Here is a 20,094-nt window from a genome sequence, read left to right on the forward strand (position 1 = left end):
ATTTACTTTATTAAATGCAATCTCTTCACTTCTATTCCAAGCGCTCCATAGTAGATCCACTTATTTTCTAACTCTAACTCTTTCTCTAAATGTACCCGAATTACATTTAGTAAAAAAAAAGTACTACAGCTTTCAAGGCTGAAAGCTTACTGAAGCTTTCAAGGCTTTGCTCTTACCTTACCCTCTGCCTGGAATGTGGCCCCACTCCCTGCTGCGGGCAAATCCCTCAAGGATTTTTATAATTTTCCCCAACCCCCAAATCGACTTTCATTTCCTTGTAATTCCCACGGCATTCAGCTTATGTCTTACCCTTTCCTACCTTGTGTTGCTATTTGTGAAATTGCCTCAGTCCTTTTGCCAGATCCCTTGAATCAAAGGCTCTATCCTATCGACTCTGTAACACTGGCTACACATAGTAGACTTAATAAATAATCCCTTGCCTAGTATAGGCTGACACTATGAAAACACTGACAACTGGAAATACTGGAAGCCAACAACCGAAATACTCAGATTCTTATAAATATGATTCAGTAAATATGGAATGCCTACCTTACCCAGGCAACTCTACCAGACACTATAGGACAAGATGAAAGAAGGTTCCCATGCTCCAGGGAGCACGTTGTGGTGGGAAAAGCAGGAAGACAGGACAAAGGGGCCCTAAATTCCACTGGAGGACCTGCCACTGGTGAATTATGTGACCTCGATCAAGTCACTCCTTAGCTCTCAATTCTCTGTCAAGGAGATCTACAAAAGGAACCTATTTCACAAGTAAAAACCTACCTCACAAGAAAAAACAGAATCGTGTGTGCACGCACGGCCCAGAAATGAGTACACACCCCTCAGGGGCCGTCGATCCTGACCGGGACAAAACGGCCTCGTACTGTAGGAGGCTGCGATAAGGCCCTGGCCGGCAGCTCCGGCAGAGCCGGCTGAGCCGCGGTAAGGCCGGGGGCCCAGCGCACGGAAGGGAACGGTGACTCTCAGGGCGGGGCCCGGGTCACCAGGCTCCGCCGGCAGGCCGAACACGACACAGGAACGACCTGGACGCACGCGCCCCACAGAGCTAAGACGCGAGACGGCGACACAAGGGCGCCAAGCCGCGCGCAGGGCCCTCTAGGCTGGGCGGGCCTGGAGACTCGGTGGCCTTAACTCTTTCTTGCCGCCAGGGCTGAACCCGGGCAGAAGGCCGGTCGCCCAGCGCGGCCGGCAGCGGCGGCGCTCACGGACCCAGCCGGGGCTGAATGGGTCCTCCCCGGAAGTGCGTCACTTCTGCCTCCGGTTGGAGCGCGGGTAGCTGCGCAGGGAGGATTTCAGGTGGGGTAGGGGGCCAGGGGGTTCTAAATAGTACCTGGCCTTCAATCCCCAACCCCCGGGCCTCGGGTGCCCGCCCCTGAGTGGCGCGTGGCTGGGAGCTGTCCTCCTTAGAGCGGTGGCCGGGCCGGCGGCGACTTGTGGTTAGAGCCCCGGGAAGACGGAGCGGCCTCCACGAAGCCAAGCCGTCCGAGGTAACCTAGAAGTGGCTTCCGCTTCGGCGCCAGCTCGGGAGCCCCCGAGAGACGCCGGCCGCTGCTCGAGGCCGCTGCACAGCGGCCGGTGGTGTTTCCGAGCCGGGCGACAGGACTGTCTGGGGCGAGGCCCGCCGTCAGGCTCGTGAGGCCGCTCTCTCCAACGTTTGTGCGGGTGGCGCCCAGGGCCGCCCGGCGGGAGCCCGCTCGGACACTGCCCGCAGGTACAGTGCTCGCGGGCGCGCCCGGGCGGTCGTGTTCACTTTCCCGCCTCCGCCGGCGTTTCCTTTACTGGCTGATGTTACTGCGGGAGAAACGGGCGGTCCAGCCTCAGTCAGATCAGCTTCCTCTGATGCAAAAGCCTGGGAAGTGTCCCCAGCACCTCAGAGCCGTCGTGAGCCGGCCGTTTGTGAACACCGTGGTTTCCTGGGCAGAATTTCGGTGCCCTTTCCGCTGGATCACCTCAGGGAAAGTGAGGCTCACGAGGCTCTCCTCAGCCTCGCTTAGAGGTCTAAATGAGCCCTGGAGAAATGTAGCAGCAGCATGTAATCATCACCAACTAACATGCTGTCTCTTATTTTTTTTTTTCAATTGACATTTGGATAAACATTTTGTAAACAAGGATCAGCTGTAATTTTTCCTAGGTCAAGTAAGGAGAAATTAAAAATAAATGTACAGGACTTACCTCGTGGCGCAGTGGTTGGGAATCAGCCTGCTAATGCAGGGGACACAGTTCTAGCACTCGTCCAGGAGGATCCAATGTGCGGCAGAGCAGCTAAGCGCATGGGCCACAACTGCTGAGCCTGTGCTCTGGGGCCCTTAGCCACAACTACTGAACCCGCGAGCCACAACTACTGAAGCCGGAGCGCCTAGAGTCTATGCTCCGTAATGGGGTGTGGCCCCAGTCGTTGCAACTAGAGAAAGCCCATGCGCAGCAGTGAAGACTCAACACAGCCATACATACATACATAAGTGAATTTGGAAAGGAAAGGAAAAATATACAGGTATACATCTTTTGCATGGTTCACTTTATATGTCTTGCAAAGATGCCAAGACAAATGTAGACCAGCTAGTTACTTAATTGGGGGATGCTTTTGAGAAGAATAAGGCTCCATTTTTCTGAATTACTTTTCTTCTACTCTGGTCTCATTGTTTCACCTCTCCTGCCAGTTTTCATACAATAAAAAGGAGTACCTCAAATGGTCCAGGAAGTGAAGGCTTCCATCTTCCCAAAAGGATAAAGGTCATAGAAGTTGTGCCCTCTTACTGAAGACAGACTAGGACGATATATTGAAATTTAAGAGAAACTCAGAATATTCTCCTGATCTTTCCCTTACACGGAGAGGATGGCGTAAGAAGTGCATCAATTAAATCTCTGGATAATCCCCAAACTCCTTGGAGCCAGTGGGTACTAGTTTTTTCACCCACCAACCTTTCCTGATTATTATTTTTTTTAAGGCAAAGTGATTTATTGGCATTTGTCTTTAATAAGCTGTGCTGTATTCAGCTGAATAATAGAAAAGGAGAGAAACAAGGGCCTGGCAGTTGATTTTTAAAGTTCATGTTTCTCTCATAATAAGTAAGAAGTAGTAAAGTTCATGTGACTTTCTTACTGACATGCACTTTTTTCTGCCCTCAATGCCTTAGGAAGAAGATCCTTTTATTGATTTTGTTCCAGACCAGACTGGGCCTCAGTTGTCAGAGGTAGTGCTGGAGGTGTGTCCAATACAGGACCAGAATTGTTCCTCGAGAAGAATGATGACAGTAGATCTGAAGGTGGCTGAGTACTTGAACCCTCAGATCAGGACTCTGTGGGATACCAAGGGACCTGTGACAGGGAGCTCCAGTCACATTAAGAAATATGCCCCCCAAACAGACAGTCTCAGTCCTGAGAGGTCTCACCAGCACTTCCGGAGCTTCCTCTATCATGAAGCAGCTGGACCCCGGGAAGCTGTTGACCAGCTTCTGGAATTATGCCGTCGGTGGCTGAGGCCAGAGATTCATTCAAAAGAGCAGATCTTGGAACTTGTGGTGCTAGAGCAGTTCCTGTCCATTCTGCCCAGGGACACCCAGACCCGCATAAAGAAGCACCATCTACAGAGCATTGAGGAGGCTGTGGTCCTGGTAGAACACTTGCAGAGGGAATCTGGTCAAATGAGGAATGGGGTGAGAAGAAAGATTCCTGTTGTGTACAGTGAAATAGGGTGATGGTGGATGTATTGGGGCAATTAATTGAGAAATAAAGTGAAATAGGTAACTTCTGTTGTCCCTTTAGGACATGTAAAGCAGGATGCGAAAGCACAGATCCACAGCCATAGTCAGTGCATACAATTCAGAGATCCTGAGAGAGGCTTCCCTGGCCTTAGGGAGAGAGTTGCTTTTGGCCCTCTTTGGAGCCAGGGTGTGTTGAGGGTAATGAGCCTAGTCTGGCTTGGCGAAGGAGATGGGCCTCAAGTTCTTAGAAACAAACAAAAGGCAATAAGGAGTTGGAGAGGAAGGGACAGATCCAAAAAAGGAGGAATTCCTAGAGACCAAAGAAGAGTGAAGATACGAAAGAGAAGGAGAAACCAAACAACTAGAGGAAGACTGTCCAGGAAGAGAAAAAGTAGAAAGAAAACAGGGAAAGAAAGATTTGGAAATCGCAACAGAGTAGCTGAGAAAAGAAAGAGCGTGAGGGATAGTGTCCTCTGTACCGTAGACAAGGGCCTCCAGTGCCCTATGTCAGTGGTTGTTCCTTGGCTCTGCTGTGAGCAGGGATCCAGGGCATGCCCTTGGGCAGGTGGCGGCATACCAGCTGGCTTCACAGGCCTACTGAGAATACCGGGAGGGCACACGTTTTGTGTCGAAATCATTTGGGGATAGGTTGGAGCTCTGACCCTCTTTTTTTTAAATTTTTTTAATTTACTTTTGGCAGCATCGGGTCTTTGTTGCTGTGTGTGGGCTTTCTCTAGTTGCGGTGAGCGGGAGCTACTCTTTGTTGCGGCGCGCGGGCTTCTCATTGCGATGGCTTCTCTTGTTGCGGAGCACGGGCTTTAGGCACGCGGGCTTCAGTAGTTGTGGCTATTGGGCTCTAGAGCCCAGCCTCAGTAGTTGTGTCGCACGGGCTTCGTTGCTCTTTGGCATGTGGGATCGTACTGGACCAGGGCTCAAATCCGTGTCCCCTGCATTGGCAGGCGGATTCTTAACCACTGCGCCATCAGGGAAGCCCAGAGCCCTGGCTCTTTCCTTCCACTTTTTTCTCCATTTCATCCCAATCCTCTGTGAGACTCTTCCCTGGCCATGTGGAAAATCTGGTTGACAGGACAACTTTTAAATTCAATTCCTTAATCTTTTGAGAGAGAGGACAGGAAACCACTAAGGCAAGAATCTAAGTTGGGAGAGAAAGTCTATCAAGGCAGCATGAGAACAGGTGGCCTGTGCAACCCTGTTAGTGGTCTGAGCTGGGCTGGATGCAGAGGGTGGGGGCTGCTGTCTTGGAGGGCTGGCAGTAACCACACCTTTTTTCCTCTTCTGCCAATTTTCCTATATTTTGTGTATAGTTCTTGTGGAAAATTGGTGATCCCGTATCTCTTTTAAGTCTTTGTGACATTTCCTTTAGTGTCTCCTTCTTCCCACAGTTTGCACTCTGCTTTTTCCTCCCTCTCCCACCAACTCCTAAACCAAAAGTAAGTTCCATGGTAACAAGGACGGGCATTATTTCTAGGTTGCAGACCATGAGCTGGGAAAGGAGGCAGTGCTCTTGGGTGAAACAGCAGAGGCCCTAGGCTTCACGCTGAAGCCAACAGAGGCCCAGCAAGTGAGCATGTCCCAGGATGAAGAATTTTGGAATACGCACCAGAATCTACAAGAGTTGCTGATCAGGAATACCCACAAAGAAACTGAGCCTGTACGTGAGAGGGGTAAGGAGCCTCATGTTACTTTCCTTCTCTTGGGACCTGTGATAGTAATTTAAGCCAAAACGTGTGAACACTTTCTGGTTGCCCTGCCCTGTGGATCTACTAATGCAGCCACGTTAGCAATTAGGATGCCCCCCAGGTTATGGTAGAGCAGACCAGGTGTGGGTGAAGGTGTGGGTTGGCCTAAGATACAGAAATCTCCAAACCACAGAACCCTGTTAGTAACACTGGGAACTCAGTTTTTTAGAAAAGTGGAGAGGGTCGGGCCCACCTTGTCCTCATAAAATACAGAAGGAATTGGGATCAGAAATGGGTTGTCAGTGGTGGAATGTGAAGAAAATTGTGTACCAAGAAAGAAGTAATAAATGATTAAAATCTCCTACTGTATACTGGAGTTCCTGAGTACGTCATTTTCAAATATGTTTAAGCTTTGTCTAACTGTGAACAATTTGTGTCATGAGAGGAAAATAAAAAGTTTTTCCTTTTGTTAATTTTGCTCATGAAAACTGGGGAATCTGTTTAGAGGCTGGTAGACACTTGGTTCTCATTAACAGGAGAAGGCCATTTCTGGGCACCATACACTTGTAAAGGTGTCTCATCAATACTGAAAAACTCAAGGTCTTCTGTATTTTAGAAATGAGCCTAGGATATTCAGAAACAGAAGCGAGAGAGATTTCCTGTGGCTCTCCTTCACCCACAGCGGTGTCTGCTCACCAGATCCTAGCCTTTCCTGAGCAGACAAACACCAAAGACTGGACAGTGGCACCTGAGCTCATCTTGACTGAGTCCCAGGTGAGCTGTGCTTTCCAGCTTCTTAGGGCTGCCTTTCCCTGCTGCCCTTGACCCGTGCTCCCCAGCAGGTGTTCAGTGCTGTTAGTCCAGATGTTCCCCACGATTTGGGGCACTTGTTTGTTGATCCCTTGCCTCCTTCCTTTCTGCCGTCTCACTTTTTAAAAATCAAATGCTGTTAATTCCTTTAGTGACTGGCTTACCATGCAGTTGATGGCTCAGAAGGTTGGGCTGCTTTTGAAGTGGCAAGTACTGAGCTAAAGCCCATTTTCTTCTCTAGAGCTTGTTGACATTTGAAGAAGTGGCCATGTATTTTTCCAAGGAAGAATGGGAGTTACTGGATCCCACTCAGAGGGCCCTCTACAATGATGTAATGCAAGAAAACTATGAGACTGTCATCTCTCTAGGTAAAGATTCTCCCCTTCCCTTTGCATAGGAATGGAGTAATCTGTCCTGTTGTTGGCATACTGAGAATGTACCCCTGTGAGAGAGTGTCTGTTCTACTAGCCTACTGGTTCTCAACTAGATGGTGTGGGCAGGGAAAAGGTATATCCAGATCACCAGGGAGCTTTTTCCTAGTGCACGTGATCATTCCTTATCCTAAATCTTGATCCTTCCTGCCTTCTGTCCCTCCAAATTGCTCTTCACTTAACTTTCCCATCTCCACAAAGGACACCACCATTCACCCAATATTTTAGCCCAGAAAACTTGGTCATCCTTTACACCGATCTTATCATACCCCAGTAGTACTACTGCATCGCTAGCCCTCTTGACTCTATCTTCACTGTGTAGCCTGAGTCCAACCAAGTCTCAGTCTGCTGTGCTTTAGCATTGTGGTGTAAGCCAGTGGCATCTCTAACAAGGTCCAGCTCAGTACTTTCTATCTGGCACCCCCTGCCACCATTCCTCCCCTCCCGCAGGCTGTTTTCCACACAGCACAGCCAGAATCTTTTAAAAACTGGGTCATATCAGGACATTTCTCTGCATCAAAACCTTACTGTGACTTTTCACACATTCAGAATGAATCCAAACTCCTTGTAGAGGCACCCAGGACCCCCCAACTTCTGGCCCCTCCTCACCTTCCTGCCCTCATCTCCTGCCACTCCTGCCCTGCTCAGTCCTCTTTAGCCACACTGGTCTTCCTGCTGTTTCTTTTTTAAAATATATAAATTTATTTATTTATTTGTTTTTTGGCTGCGTTGGATCTTCATTGCTGCATGCAGGCTTTCTCTAGTTGCTGCGAGCGGGGGCTGCTCTTCGCTGCAGTGCGCAGGCTTCTCATTGCAGTGTCTTCTCGTTGCGGAGCACAGGCTCTAGGCCCGCGGGCTTCAGTAGTTGTGGTGCATGGACTCAGTAGTTGTGGCTCGCGGGCTCTAGAGCACAGGCTCAGTAGTTGTGGCGCGTGGGCTTAGTTGCTCCATGGCATGTCAGATCTTCCTGTACCAGGGCTGAAACCCATGTCCCCTACATTGGCAGGCTTATTCCTAACCACTGCGCTACCAGGGAAACACTTCTTGCTGTTTCTTGAACTCACCAAGCTCATTTCTACCTTTGCATTTCCTTTACTTGGCACACTGGACTCATTACTACATTTTCCAACACCTCTAATTTTTGTCCAACTCAGGAGAATTCATGTCATGTAAGGAAAAAAACAAGACTTCCTTTTATTTACTTCACTCATGAAAACTGAAGAGAGTCAACTGGGAAACCCATCTTAGGGGCTAGTAGATGCTTGATTCTTGTTTAAAATGAGATAGCCACTTCTAGGTACCACATAACACTTGTAAAGTGTTCCATTTCTACTGAAAGATCAGGATCTTCTATATTTCAGAACTGAGCCTAGGATGTTCAAAGACAGAAGGGAGAGAAATTTCCTCTCACTCTTCCACAGCAGTGCCTGCTCACCAGATCGTAGCCTTTCCTGAGCAGACAAATGCCAAAGACTGGACAGTGGCACCTGAGCTCGTCTTGCCTGAGTCCCAGGTGAGCTGTGCTTTCCAGCTTCTTAGGGCTACCTCTTCCTGCTGCCCTTGACCCACACTGCCCAGCAGGTGCACAGAGGTGTGTTAACCCAGATGATCCCCCTCAGGAACTGGGGCACCTTCCAGGCTATTTGCTGATCCCTTGCCTACTACTTCCTTTCTGCCTTCCCACTTAAAAAAAATTCATGTGCTGTTAGTTCCTTTAGTGACTGGCTTACCATGCAGTTGATGGCTCAGAAGGTTGGGCTACTTCTGTAGTGGCAAGTACTGAGCTAAAGCCCATTCTCTTCTTTAGAGCTTGTTGACATTTGAAGAAGTGGCCATGTATTTTTCCAAGGAAGAATGGGAGTTACTGGATCCCACTCAGAAGGCCCTCTACAATGATGTAATGCAAGAAAACTATGACACTGTCATCTCTCTAGGTAAAGATTCTCCCCTTCCATTTGCACAGGAGTGGACTAAACTATCCTGTTGTTGGTGTACTGAGAATGCACCCCTGTGAGGGAGTCTCTGTTCTAGTAGCTGACTGGTTCTCAACTAGATGGTGTAGGCAGGGAAAAGATCACCAGGGAGCTTTTTCCAAGTACACATTTCTTACACTATTTGGAATTCTTGATCTCTTCTTCCCTCCAAACTTGCCCCTACACCTTGCCCTTATCATCTCGGTAAAAGGAATACCCACTCATCCACTTGCTCAGAGCAAGAAACATCCAGTCATCCTGTACCTTAATCTTGCCATAATACCCCACTAAGTCTAACACATCACTCTTGGCTCCACCTTCACAGTGTAGCCTGAGTCTGATCATGTCTCAGCTTCTTGTGTTAGCATCCTGGTCTCAGCCAGCAACATCTCTATCAAGGTCCACCTCAGTACTTTCTAACTGGCACCCACTGCCACCACTTCTGCCCTCTCAGTCTGTTTTCTACAAGGCAGCCAGAGTCTTTTAAAAACCTGATCAGATCATGACATTTTCTGCTTCAAAACCTTGCAGTAACTTCTCATAAGGTTCAGAATAAATCCAAATTCCTTACCAAGGCTCTCAGGACCCTCCAAAATCTGGCCCCTCCTCACCAGCTTGCTGTCGTCTCCTGCCACTCTTGCCCTTGCTCTGGCCTCTTTGTTCATACTGCTCATCTTGCTGTTTCATGGACTTGATGTGCTCATTTCTTTCCCGTTCCCTCTGCCTGGCCCACGTTTCTGCCACATGGTAAAATTCTCATTTTAGGGTTCTGCTCAGATATCACTTTCTAAAAGAGCCTTTTCTTACAGTCTTATCTAAAATATCTTCACAGAAGCAGAATCTTAAATGTTCTCTTACCCTGCTTTAGTTTTCTTCAAAACATTTATCACTTCTTGACATTTTATTTGCTTTTTTATTAATGTTAGATTGTCTCACTCTGCACTAAAAGATAAGCTCTGTGAGATCAGGGGGCTTGGCTTATTCACCACTGTATCCTTAGCACATAGAGGGTATCTGGTGCACCATAGCCACTCAGTACATATGTGTTGAATGACTGAGTGATGAATACTTTCCATACTTGGCAATATGATTTAGAGAAAGTCCACTAAGTAATTCTGGTCTGTTTCCTCCACCTGGCTGTGAACCAGTGAGCTATGGGAATGGTAGAAATCTTTCCTGGTCCAGTGTTTGGTACCTGAGAGCTAAATTGAAAGTTGCTGTAGTATAACAGGAATCACTTGTGTTTATGATACCCAGCCCACTGACCTTCACATTGACTCCCCTAGACCTGGCCTTATCCAGTATGAGTCTTCCTAAAGATGTAATAGGACCAGGTATATTTCCTACGGCCTTTGCAGTTTGGTCTTATCTTAGTAGAATATGGGGTATTCTTGGTAGCAGAAGATGGGGATCATGCACTGGATTCCCATGCCCTATATCCTTTTCATTGGTCTGGCTTAGGTTTATTTCTCAGTCTCTACTTTGCATATCCACCCACAAATGAAGTATATTATGAACCTGATACCAGATATGAGTCTATCCATTTAACCATTTGGTGTTGCAAACTGTTAAAGTATCCTTTGCTCTTCCTGAAATAGTCTGGAATTAGTGGACTGTTGTTGTTACCAATCCTTGACCTCAGTTTTTCCATTTCACAGCATTATTTGTGCTCCCCAAACCTAAAGTGATCTCCTGTCTAGAGCAGGGGGAAGAGCCGTGGGTTCAAAGATCCCTGGAGTTCAAGGACAATTCTGGAGAGCTGCCTACAGGTAAGTACACCATGGGAAGAAAGGAAATGTGCCTTAATAGGAACTTTTACAAGGGCTTAACATTTTACACTTCTGCTTATCTGGTTTTTTAAAAAATTAGTGTTCATCCAGTTTTTCTCTTCATTACTGTGGCTTTCTTGCTCTGTCATATAGTCAGCTGTTTCTTATGTTTATTCCAGCAGGGCTAAAGCTCAAAAATGACACTGAAAATCTTCAGCCTCTATGTCTTTCTGACTTAGAAATACAAACACCAGTAGATATAGCATCAAAAAAGGCCAGATTGAAAGTCCCCCAGAAAACAATGGGCAAAGAAAATCATGGTGATATGCATAGGGTGGGGAAATGGCACCGAGATTTTCCAGTGAAGAAAAAAAAGAAACTTTCAACCTGGAAACAAGAGCTGCTGAAACTTATGGACCTTCACAAAAAAGAACGTGCAGGAGAGAAGCCTTTTAAATGCCAGGAATGTGGGAAAAGCTTCAGAGTTAGCTCTGACCTTATTAAGCACCAAAGAATTCACACTGAAGAGAAACCGTATAAATGTCAGCAGTGTGATAAGAGGTTTAGGTGGAGTTCAGATCTTAATAAGCACTTAACAACACACCAAGGAATAAAACCATATAAATGCTCATGGTGTGGGAAAAGCTTCAGTCAAAATACAAATCTCCACACACACCAAAGAACTCACACTGGAGAGAAGCCCTTTACATGTCATGAATGTGGAAAAAAATTCAGTCAAAATTCCCACCTTATTAAACACCGGAGAACTCACACAGGTGAGCAGCCTTATACCTGTAGCACATGCAGGAGAAACTTCAGCAGACGCTCAAGCCTTCTTAGGCACCAGAAACTCCACCAGTAAAGGGAAGCTTGTTCAGTGTCCTCAGTCTGAAGAAATTCACCAAGTGGAGCTTGACCTTAAAGTTATGAAAAGTACAAAATTATGAAGCATGAAGAATTTTTCATCAGTGGAATTTTTCATTAGGAAACTTTGGGAAATAAACATGTTTCACAGAAGGAATCAAGGTTGAGTCTTCAGGGAATGTGTTAGTAGTTGTACTACTTGCTGTTTTTACTAAAAACTTTCAGGGAGGGCTTCCCTGGTGGCGCAGTGGTTGAGAGTCCGCCTGCCGATGCAGGGGACACGGGTTCGTGCCCCAGTCCGGGAAGATCCCACATGCCGTGGAGCGGCTGGGCCCATGAGCCATGGCCGCTGAGCCTGTGCGTCCGGAGCCTGTGCTCTGCAACGGGAGAGGCCACAGCAGAGAGAGGCCCGCGTACCGAAAAAACAAACAAACAAACAAAAAAAACCTTTCAGGGAATTCCTTAGCAGGAGAGGTGTTCTAAGAACATTCAGAGTAAAGAGAAAAGCTGTTTTGGGATTGTATTTGGCAAAATAGCAAATTCAGCTTCAAATGGTGGATGTAGCCATGAATTCTTCTGTGGTCACAGAGGTGAATATTGTTGGTTTGCATTGATTTCCCCAGCCACTCTTAAACATACATGTTAGAAACTTTTGTAGCATAGTCTTCCAAAACAAAGCAATAATATGATGTTTAATTGCATACCATTGTCTTCCAGGTTTACCAATTTCAATAATCTCATGGGCAGAAATGAATTCTAATGTAAAATTTTTGAAGAACCAAATTGGATTTTCTTAACTGTCCCATCATCGGATACTGTTCACAAATTTGGACATTGTTTGAGTTCCTTTTTTAACTTTTTAGCAAGTTCAGCTCTTGAATACTATTAGTACAGTTTTTACTGTGATGAAATTATATTTACTTCACCAATAGGGGATCTGTCCAGGTGAACTAATCACTATTGTATGCCTGTCTGGTGTTGGATGGAAAAGGGAGAACACCTCTAAGGAGATAATATGGAAACGGGTTGGAATCTTTAGCCATGTAAAGAATAATTTTCTCGAGTAAAAGAAACTAGACTGTTTACTTACAACACAATATCAATAGGATAAAACAGCCATGAAAATGAGCACTTTTCCAAGGTCTAAATGGAAATTAATGGCAATTCAGGATCACCTCAGGTTTTTATCTGTTTGCATTTTGACTTGGCTTTTGTATGTCATTAAGAACAAGGAGAGGGTTATATTTGTCTGGGAACTAGAGTGTTTACTGTACCAGGATCCTGTGGGTCACAGGGTATGTTACTCTGGGAATCCAGTGAGCAGGAGACCAGTTCCCAAAAGCAAAGATTTGGGAGAGGATGCTGAGTGGTAGGCAAGGATGGACAAATACACATCTATGTTGGTTGACTTACACTGTAACTGTTAAACAGAAAGGGTCATCCTTCTGTTTTCTCCATCATATCATGTAACAGCCTTAGTGTACACATTTGATAGATTGCTGAAAATCTCTGTAGACTGTGGATTTTCTTGTAGCTCCACCTTTTATCTACAACAGTGATGCAGGCGTGTTCCTGATAGAGCATTTAGGTGTAATCAGGAAAGGAGTTAAACAAGGAAATAAGAGATCCAGAGGCTTGTTAAGACCCCATAGCTAGTGGGTCTGTTGGCTGTCACTTAGCTGCATCAGTCAGGCCTGAGGACAGGATTAGCAGGACTGACCTGTATGTTGTCTCTGCCCAGCCAGCCTGGATGACATTGTATTGTATCTATTTCTATTTCTAGCTTGTAAAACATTCCTGTTTCTTGATTGGTTACTGAAACACTCTTAAATCTCCAGTTTCCATATGAAATAGAGATAACACTCAACTCAGGGTTCTTTTGGGGATTAGAGGGGTTGATGAAGGAAAAGCACCTAACAGCCTGGGAAATAGCAGGGTCTCAGTCAGTGTGCATGTCCTTCCCTTTCCCCTGGTCCCTAGTGGTATGTTGGGTGGACTGACTACATTAAAGGAGCAGATGCATTTGTGGTTGTTGCAGCTCCTTCCAGGAGCTGAGCACTCGTGGTGGTGGTTTGCTCGGTTGATTTGGTCCTTGGCTTCAGTGCTTTATGGTGTAAGTCACCTGAGGTTTTGGTCTGCCACTGTCAGCAGGATTTCGTTTTCTTCTCTAAGATGAACTGTACCAGTATACCAGTGTGCTTATTTCTTAAACCTCGGCCAGCTCTGAAGCTCTGGTCTGCATAGATCTTACCCAGCAGTCTCAGCCTTACACCCCTGGGACTCTGTTTCTTCTCCCAAGATATACATGTGGATTTCTTGCTGACACTACATTCATTCATTCAACTTAATGAAGGCATATTATGTGCCCAGGTAGTCTTTTAAACTAAGGATATAGTAGTGGACAAGGAGACAAAATGCATATCCTCATGGAGCTTGTATCCTAGTGAACAATAAGAAGGGAGTGGTTAGACTTTTTTCTCCTTGCATTTAGACAGGATCCTGAGATAGTTTTGAGCAGTGGGTTGTATGCAGAACTCTCACTTCTCAGCTTAAGCATTTATTTTTTGGTGCAGGACTCTCGTGCTGTCTTTTCCTGCCTCAGTCATAAAAGCACATAGAGAGGGGTCACAAGTCAGAACAGTCTGCAATGCCGAGCCCCCCACATTGGGGAGGAGTATCTGTTCCAGAGAGTCTCCCAGACCTATAATGGATTTTGTAGGAATAAGAAATAAACTTTTGTTGCGTTAAATCACTGGAATGTTGGTGCTGTGTGTTCTGCAGCATAACCTGGCCTGTCTTGTTGGAAATGCTAGAACAGATCCAGCACTTGTTGGATGACATATGTAACCCAGTAGATGTTGACAGTCTTCTTGAAATAGGAGAGATGTGAACCTTAGGATGAAACTAACACCATAGAAGGCAGAGCAGAGTGATAAATACTCAGGTTTTAGAGACACCACTGAGTGGTAGGATCAAGAATCACCTGACACCTAGAATTGCCCAGGACTTTGTAGCGACATAAATCTATACGTTTCCTCTTATTGTTTAAACCAGAGTGATTGGGTTTTCTGTTCATTGTAACAGAAATCATTCTAATACGTAGAACAATACCTGATTTAAGATAATATATGTAGGAGAGGAACAATGTTCTTATATATACCTATTTAAAAGCTTTCATTATGGGGCTTCCCTGGTTGCGCAGTGGTTAAGAATCCACCTGCCAACGCAGGGGACACGGGTTCAAGCCCTGGTTGGGGAAGATCCCACATGCCGTGGAGCAGCTAAGCGTGAGCGCCACAACTACTGAAGCCAGCGTGCCTAGAGCCCGTGCTCTGCAACAAGAGAAGCTACTGCAATGACAAGCTTGCGCATCACAACAAAGAGTAGCCCCCGCTCGCTGCAACTAGAGAAAGCCTGTGAGCAGCAGTGCAGCCAAATATTAATGAATTAATTAATTTTTAAAAAACTCATTACAGAAATTATCAACATATTTAAAATGGAGAAAGTAATATGACAAGTCCCTATATAGGCTTTAACAATTTTGTCATTAATCCCCTCCAGTTTTTTTTTCCTGCATCTATTGAGATGATCATATGGTTTTTAATCATCAATTTGATAATTTGGTGTGTCACATTGATTGATTTGCATATGTTGAACAATTCTTGCATCCCTGCGATAAATCTCACTTGATCATGGTGTACGATCCTTTCAATATGTTGTTGAATTCTGTTTGCTAGTATTTTGTTGAGGATTTTTGCATCTATATTCATCAGTGATAATGATCTGTAATTTTCTTTTTTTGTAGTATTTTTGTCTGGTTTTGGTATCAGGGTGATGGTGGCCTCATAGAATGAGTGTGGGAATGTTCCTTCCTCTGCAATTTTTTGGAAGAGTTGGAGAAGGATGGGTGTTAGCTCTTCTCTAAATGTTTGATAGAATTCACCTGAGAAGCCATCTGGTCCTGGACTTTTGTGTGTTGGAAGATTTTTAATCACAGTTTCAATTTCATTACTTGTGATTGGTCTGTTCGTATTTTCTATTTCTTCCTGGTTCAGTCTTGGAAGGTTATACCTTTCTAAGAATTTGTCCATTTCTTCCAGGTTGTCCATTTTATTGGCATAGAGTTGCTTGTACTAGTCTCTTAGGATGCTTTGTATTTCTGCGGTGTCTGTTGTAACTTCTCCTTTTTCATTTCTAATTTTAATGATTTGAGTACTCTCCCTCTTTTTCTTGATGAGTCTGGCTAATGGTTTATCAATTTTTTTTACCTTCTCAGAGAACCAGCTTTTAGTTTTATTGATCTTTGCTATTGTTTTATTTGTTTCTATTTCATTTATTTCTGCTCTGGTCTTTATGATTTCTTTCCTTCTACTATGGGTTTTGTTTGTTCTTCTTTCTCTAGTTCCTTTAGGTGTAAGGTTAGATTGTTTATTTGAGATTTTTCTTGTTTCATGAAGTAGGCTTGTATAGCTGTAAACTTCCCTCTTAGAACTGCTTATGCTGCATCCCATAGGTTTTGGATCATCATGTTTTCATTGTCATTTGTCTCTAGGTATTTTTTGATTTCTTCTTTGATTTCTTCAGTGATCTCTTGGTTATTTAGTAACATATTGTTTAGCCTCCATGTGTTTGTGTTTTTTACGTTTTTTTCCCTGTAATTGATTTCTAATCTCATAACGTTGTGGTCAGAAAAGATGCTTGATATGATTTCAATTTTCTTAAATTTACTGAGGCTTGATTTGTGACCCAAGATGTGATCTATCCTGGAGAATGTTCCATGTGCACTTGAGAAGAAAGTGTAATCTGCTGTTTTTGGATGGAATGTCCTATAAATATCAATGAAATCTATCTGGTCTATTGTGTCATTTAAAGCTTCTTTTCCGTATTTATTTTCTGTTTGGATGATCTGTCCATTGGTGTAAGTGAGGTGTTAAAGTCCCCCACTATGGTTGTGTTACTGTCGATTTCCTCTTATAGCTGTTAGTAGTTGCCTTATGTATTGAGGTGCTCCTATGTTGGGTGCATATATATTTATAATTGTTATATCTTCTTCTTGGATTGAACCCTTGATCATTATGTAGTGTCCTTCCTTGTCTCTTGTAACATTCTTTATTTTAAAGTCTATTTTATCTGATATGAGTATTGCTACTCCAGCTTTCTTTTGATTTCCATGGAATATCTTTTTCCATCCCCTCACTTTCAGTCTGTATGTGTCCCTAGGTCTGAAGTGGGTCCCTTGTAGACAGCATATATATGGATCTTGTTTTTGTATCCATTCAGCAAGCCTGTGTCTTTTGGTTGGAGCATTTAATCCATTCATGTTTAAGGTAATTATCGATATGTATGTTCCTGTGACCATTTTCTTATTTGTTTGGGGTTTGTTTTTGTAGGTCCTTTTCTTCTCTTGTGTTTCCCACTTAGAGAAGTTCCTTTAGCATTTGTTGTAGAGCTGGTTTGGTGGTGCTGAATTCTCTTAGCTTTTGCTTGTCTGTAAAGGCTTTGATTTCTCCATCGAATCTGAATGAGATCCTTGCCAGGTAGAGCAATCTTTGTTGTAGATTCTTCCCTTTCATCACTTTAAGTATATCATGCCACTCCCTTCTGGCTTGTAGAGTTTCTGCTGAGAAATCAGCTGTTAACCTTATGGGAGTTCCCTTGTATGTTATTTGTCGGTTTTCCCTTGCTGCTTTCAGTAATTTTTCTGTGTCTTTAATTTTTGCCAATTTGATTACTATGTGTCTCAGCATGTTTCTCCTTGGATTTATCTTTTATGGGATTCGCTGCGCCTCCTGGACTTGGGTGGCTATTTCCTTTCCCATGTTAGGGAAGTTTTCGACTATAATCTCTTCAAATATTTTCTCGGGCCCTTTCTATCTCTCTTCTCCTTATGGGACTCCTATAATATGAATGTTTCTGCGTTTAATGTTATCCCAGAGGTCTCTTAGGCTGTCTTCATTTCTTTTCATTCGTTTTTTTCTTTATTCTGTTCTGCAGCAGTGAATTCCACCATTCTGTGTTCCAGGTCACTTATCCGTTCTTCTGCCTCAGTTATTCTGCTATTGATTCCTTCTAGTGTCGTTTTCATTTCAGTTATTGTATTATTCATCTCTGTTTGTTTGTTCTTTAATTCTTCTAGATCTTTGTTAAACATTTCTTGCATCTTCTTGATCTTTGCCTTCATTCTTTTTCCGAGGTCCTGGATCATCTTCACTATCATTATTCTGAGTTCTTTTTTGCCTATCTCCACTTCATTTAGTTGTTTTTCTGGGGTTTTATCTTGTTCCTTCATCTGGTACATAGCCGTCTGCCTTTTCATCTTGTTTATCTTTCTGTGAATGTGCTTTTTGTTCCACAGGCTGCAGGATTGTAGTTCGTCTTGCTTCTGCTGTTTGCCCTCTGATGGATGAGGCCATCTAAGAGGGTTGCGTAAGTTTCCTGATGGGAGGGACTCCAGCTTTTTGTTTTTTATTTTGCTTGGGGAGAGTGGGTTGGTTGTTTTAGAATGTTTAAAGCCAATCTCAGACATTATGACATTTCATGCATAAATAGTTTCATTTATAAGAGATAAACAATTCTTGACAGTCTCTGCCCCAAACCATATTTGAGAAAGAATTCTCAAAGAAGAATTCTCCCTCTTGTGGAGGGCTTCTCTCCACAAGAGGCAACCTTAATTGAGAACGTGGGAGCTTCCTTTCCCTCCCTCAGAGGGCAACCAGAACTTGACCAACAACTTCTCAAGGTGACTTTGTAAGAGGACCCTCTTGGTCTCCCCGCTGGGGTATTCATTTATGAGAACAACAGGCAATCCAAATGCCTCATAACGAGGGTGATCCAGAAGGAATACTAGATGCCTGTAATGATCAGACCAACTTATTAGTAAGCTGAAACTACATGATCAACTGCTAACTTTTAACAAGCATCAGAGTGATTCACGCAGTAAGAGTTCAGTGGCAGTAGTTAATTGTTGGTTTTCTGGAAGCCACTAAAGAACAAAATAATAATAGTAAGTACTCTCTAACATGTTCATATAGGACATTTCCCCAGGAGCTCAAAGGGTCCTCATTTACCTACTTTCATTGGTTTTCATCTTTATATTTTTGAAATAATGTGTAAATGAATACTAAAAAATTACAATTTATTGTTATTCACTTCCCTCTAAGCATTCCTGCTTGATCATATTTCTTTTTGTTAACCACCCATCGCATTTAACTAACTGCTAAGATGAAAATGAAGTGAAAATTTAATACTCCTTTTGTATTTCCTTCCTCATTTGGCACCATACTTGTCCTCTTCATGAGGAATTTTCTCTTTTTTTTGGTTGGTGTCCACCCCTTGCCTTGATCCTCTTCTGGTGTTATTCTAAGGTAATTATTCTGTGCTTCAATACCCAGTGCTCTAATAGTCTAGAAGTGTGGTATAACCTGCTTTGAAAGATCCCTTTATGGCCCATTTAACTTACCATACTTTATTTATCATTTATAAATATCGACTTAATCAACAAAGTGTGTTTGCAACCAGTATTCCTGGTGCCATAACTAGAGTTTATCACCTGCAGTTCCCAAATTGACACATTAAGCTGCTGTCAAAAACTGATTCCGTCTTTATCTCTACCTGCGGATGTTTGCTTCCTAAAACTTTTGGAGAGATATGCACTGGGAATGTTCATTTATTCATTCAACATTGGGCAAATGTTTATTGGGCACTTTCTACGTGCTAGGCATTGTTTTAGGTGCTGAGATTTTCACTTAGCTTTTTTGCTTCTAAGGAATGCTGGGGGGAGGGGGAAGAACCTTCCCTCGTGGTCCAGTGGTTAGGACGCCACGCTTCCACTGAAGGGGGGCACAGGATTCCATCCCTGGTCGGGGATTCCCACAAACTGCGCAGCACATCCAAACCTAAATAAATAAATAAATAAAGCTGGACTGAGGATGAAGTGGGCATTCTCTAGGCTCCTGTACATCATTTAAACAGTTTGTATATTTTTGTTATTCATTTATTTGGCAGTTTGGCTTTCCATGGTCAGTTTCCCACTCCATCTTATCTTTTTTTATATATAAATTTATTTTATTTTATTTTTGTCTGCACTGGGTCTTCGTTGCTGCACGCAGGCTTCCTCTAGTGCAGTGAGCGGAGACTACTCTTTGCTGCCGTGCACGGGCTTCTCATTGGGGTGGCTTCTCTTACTGCAGAGCACAGGCTCTAGGCGCGCGGGCTTCAGTAGTTGTGGCACGTGGTTGTGGCATGTTGTATGAAATATCCAGAATAGAAAAATCTATAGAGACAAAGTGGATTAGTGTTTTCCAGGGACTGGAAGCATCAGGGGGTGGAGGTTGACTACTAAAGATACAGGGTTTCTTTTGGGGTGATGAAAGTGTTCTGGAACAAAGAGTAACACTGCTTGCTGCAACTAGAGAAAGCCCGCGGGCGGCAACGAAAACTCAGTGCAGCCAAAAAGAAAATAAACAAACAAACAAACAAACAAGTAGGCTTCCAGGTAACTAATAGTAGCAGGTGGGACAGGGAAGAAGACTGTGGACAAGAAAAAATGAAAGATTACGTAAAAGCTTTGAAAAGGAGTAAACTAATTTAGGAAGACTTTTATGGAGGCAGGGGTTAGGTGGCAGAGTGGAGAACCAGCAATACAGGAAAAGAAAGAAAATGTATAAATATGGGAAAGGCGCGAGAAAAACTATCAGTTTGGGGGTTCCAGCTCTGGGTAAGTTGGAGTAAGCATGCTTCACCTTTTCTCTCACATAGAAAACAAGTCTGAAACCTGGATAGAATGCATGGAGCAGCTATTTGAGAACTTCAAAGCGTCAATAGCAGCA

General features: G+C 44.0%; 2 protein-coding genes across 3 annotated transcripts; both read left to right on the forward strand.

The window, feature by feature from the left end:
- Positions 1-1,034: 1,034 nt before the first annotated feature.
- Positions 1,035-11,427, forward strand: LOC131741727 (zinc finger protein 75D-like). Of its 2 annotated transcripts, none has more exons than XM_059038862.2 (9): positions 1,035-2,509; positions 3,153-3,671; positions 5,209-5,404; positions 6,036-6,193; positions 6,471-6,597; positions 8,022-8,173; positions 8,468-8,594; positions 10,339-10,402; positions 10,582-11,427. In XM_059038862.2, the coding sequence occupies exons 2-9, from the start codon at positions 3,261-3,263 to the stop codon at positions 10,601-10,603; spliced, it is 1,257 nt and encodes a 418-aa protein (XP_058894845.1). In that variant the 5' UTR covers positions 1,035-2,509; positions 3,153-3,260; the 3' UTR covers positions 10,604-11,427. The 2 variants fall into 2 exon arrangements, with proteins under 2 accessions (XP_058894845.1, XP_058894847.1); XM_059038864.2 differs by having other exon boundaries at positions 10,585-10,668.
- On the forward strand, positions 10,704-11,427 carry LOC136791972 (zinc finger protein 75A-like). The gene is given in 1 exon segment (XM_067014031.1): positions 10,704-11,427. A coding segment is annotated over 1 exon segment (591 nt). The 3' UTR covers positions 11,295-11,427.
- Positions 11,428-20,094: the final 8,667 nt, after the last annotated feature.

The sequence above is a fragment of the Kogia breviceps genome, chromosome 14 (assembly GCF_026419965.1).
Source record: "Kogia breviceps isolate mKogBre1 chromosome 14, mKogBre1 haplotype 1, whole genome shotgun sequence".
Lineage (NCBI taxonomy): Eukaryota > Metazoa > Chordata > Mammalia > Artiodactyla > Physeteridae > Kogia > Kogia breviceps.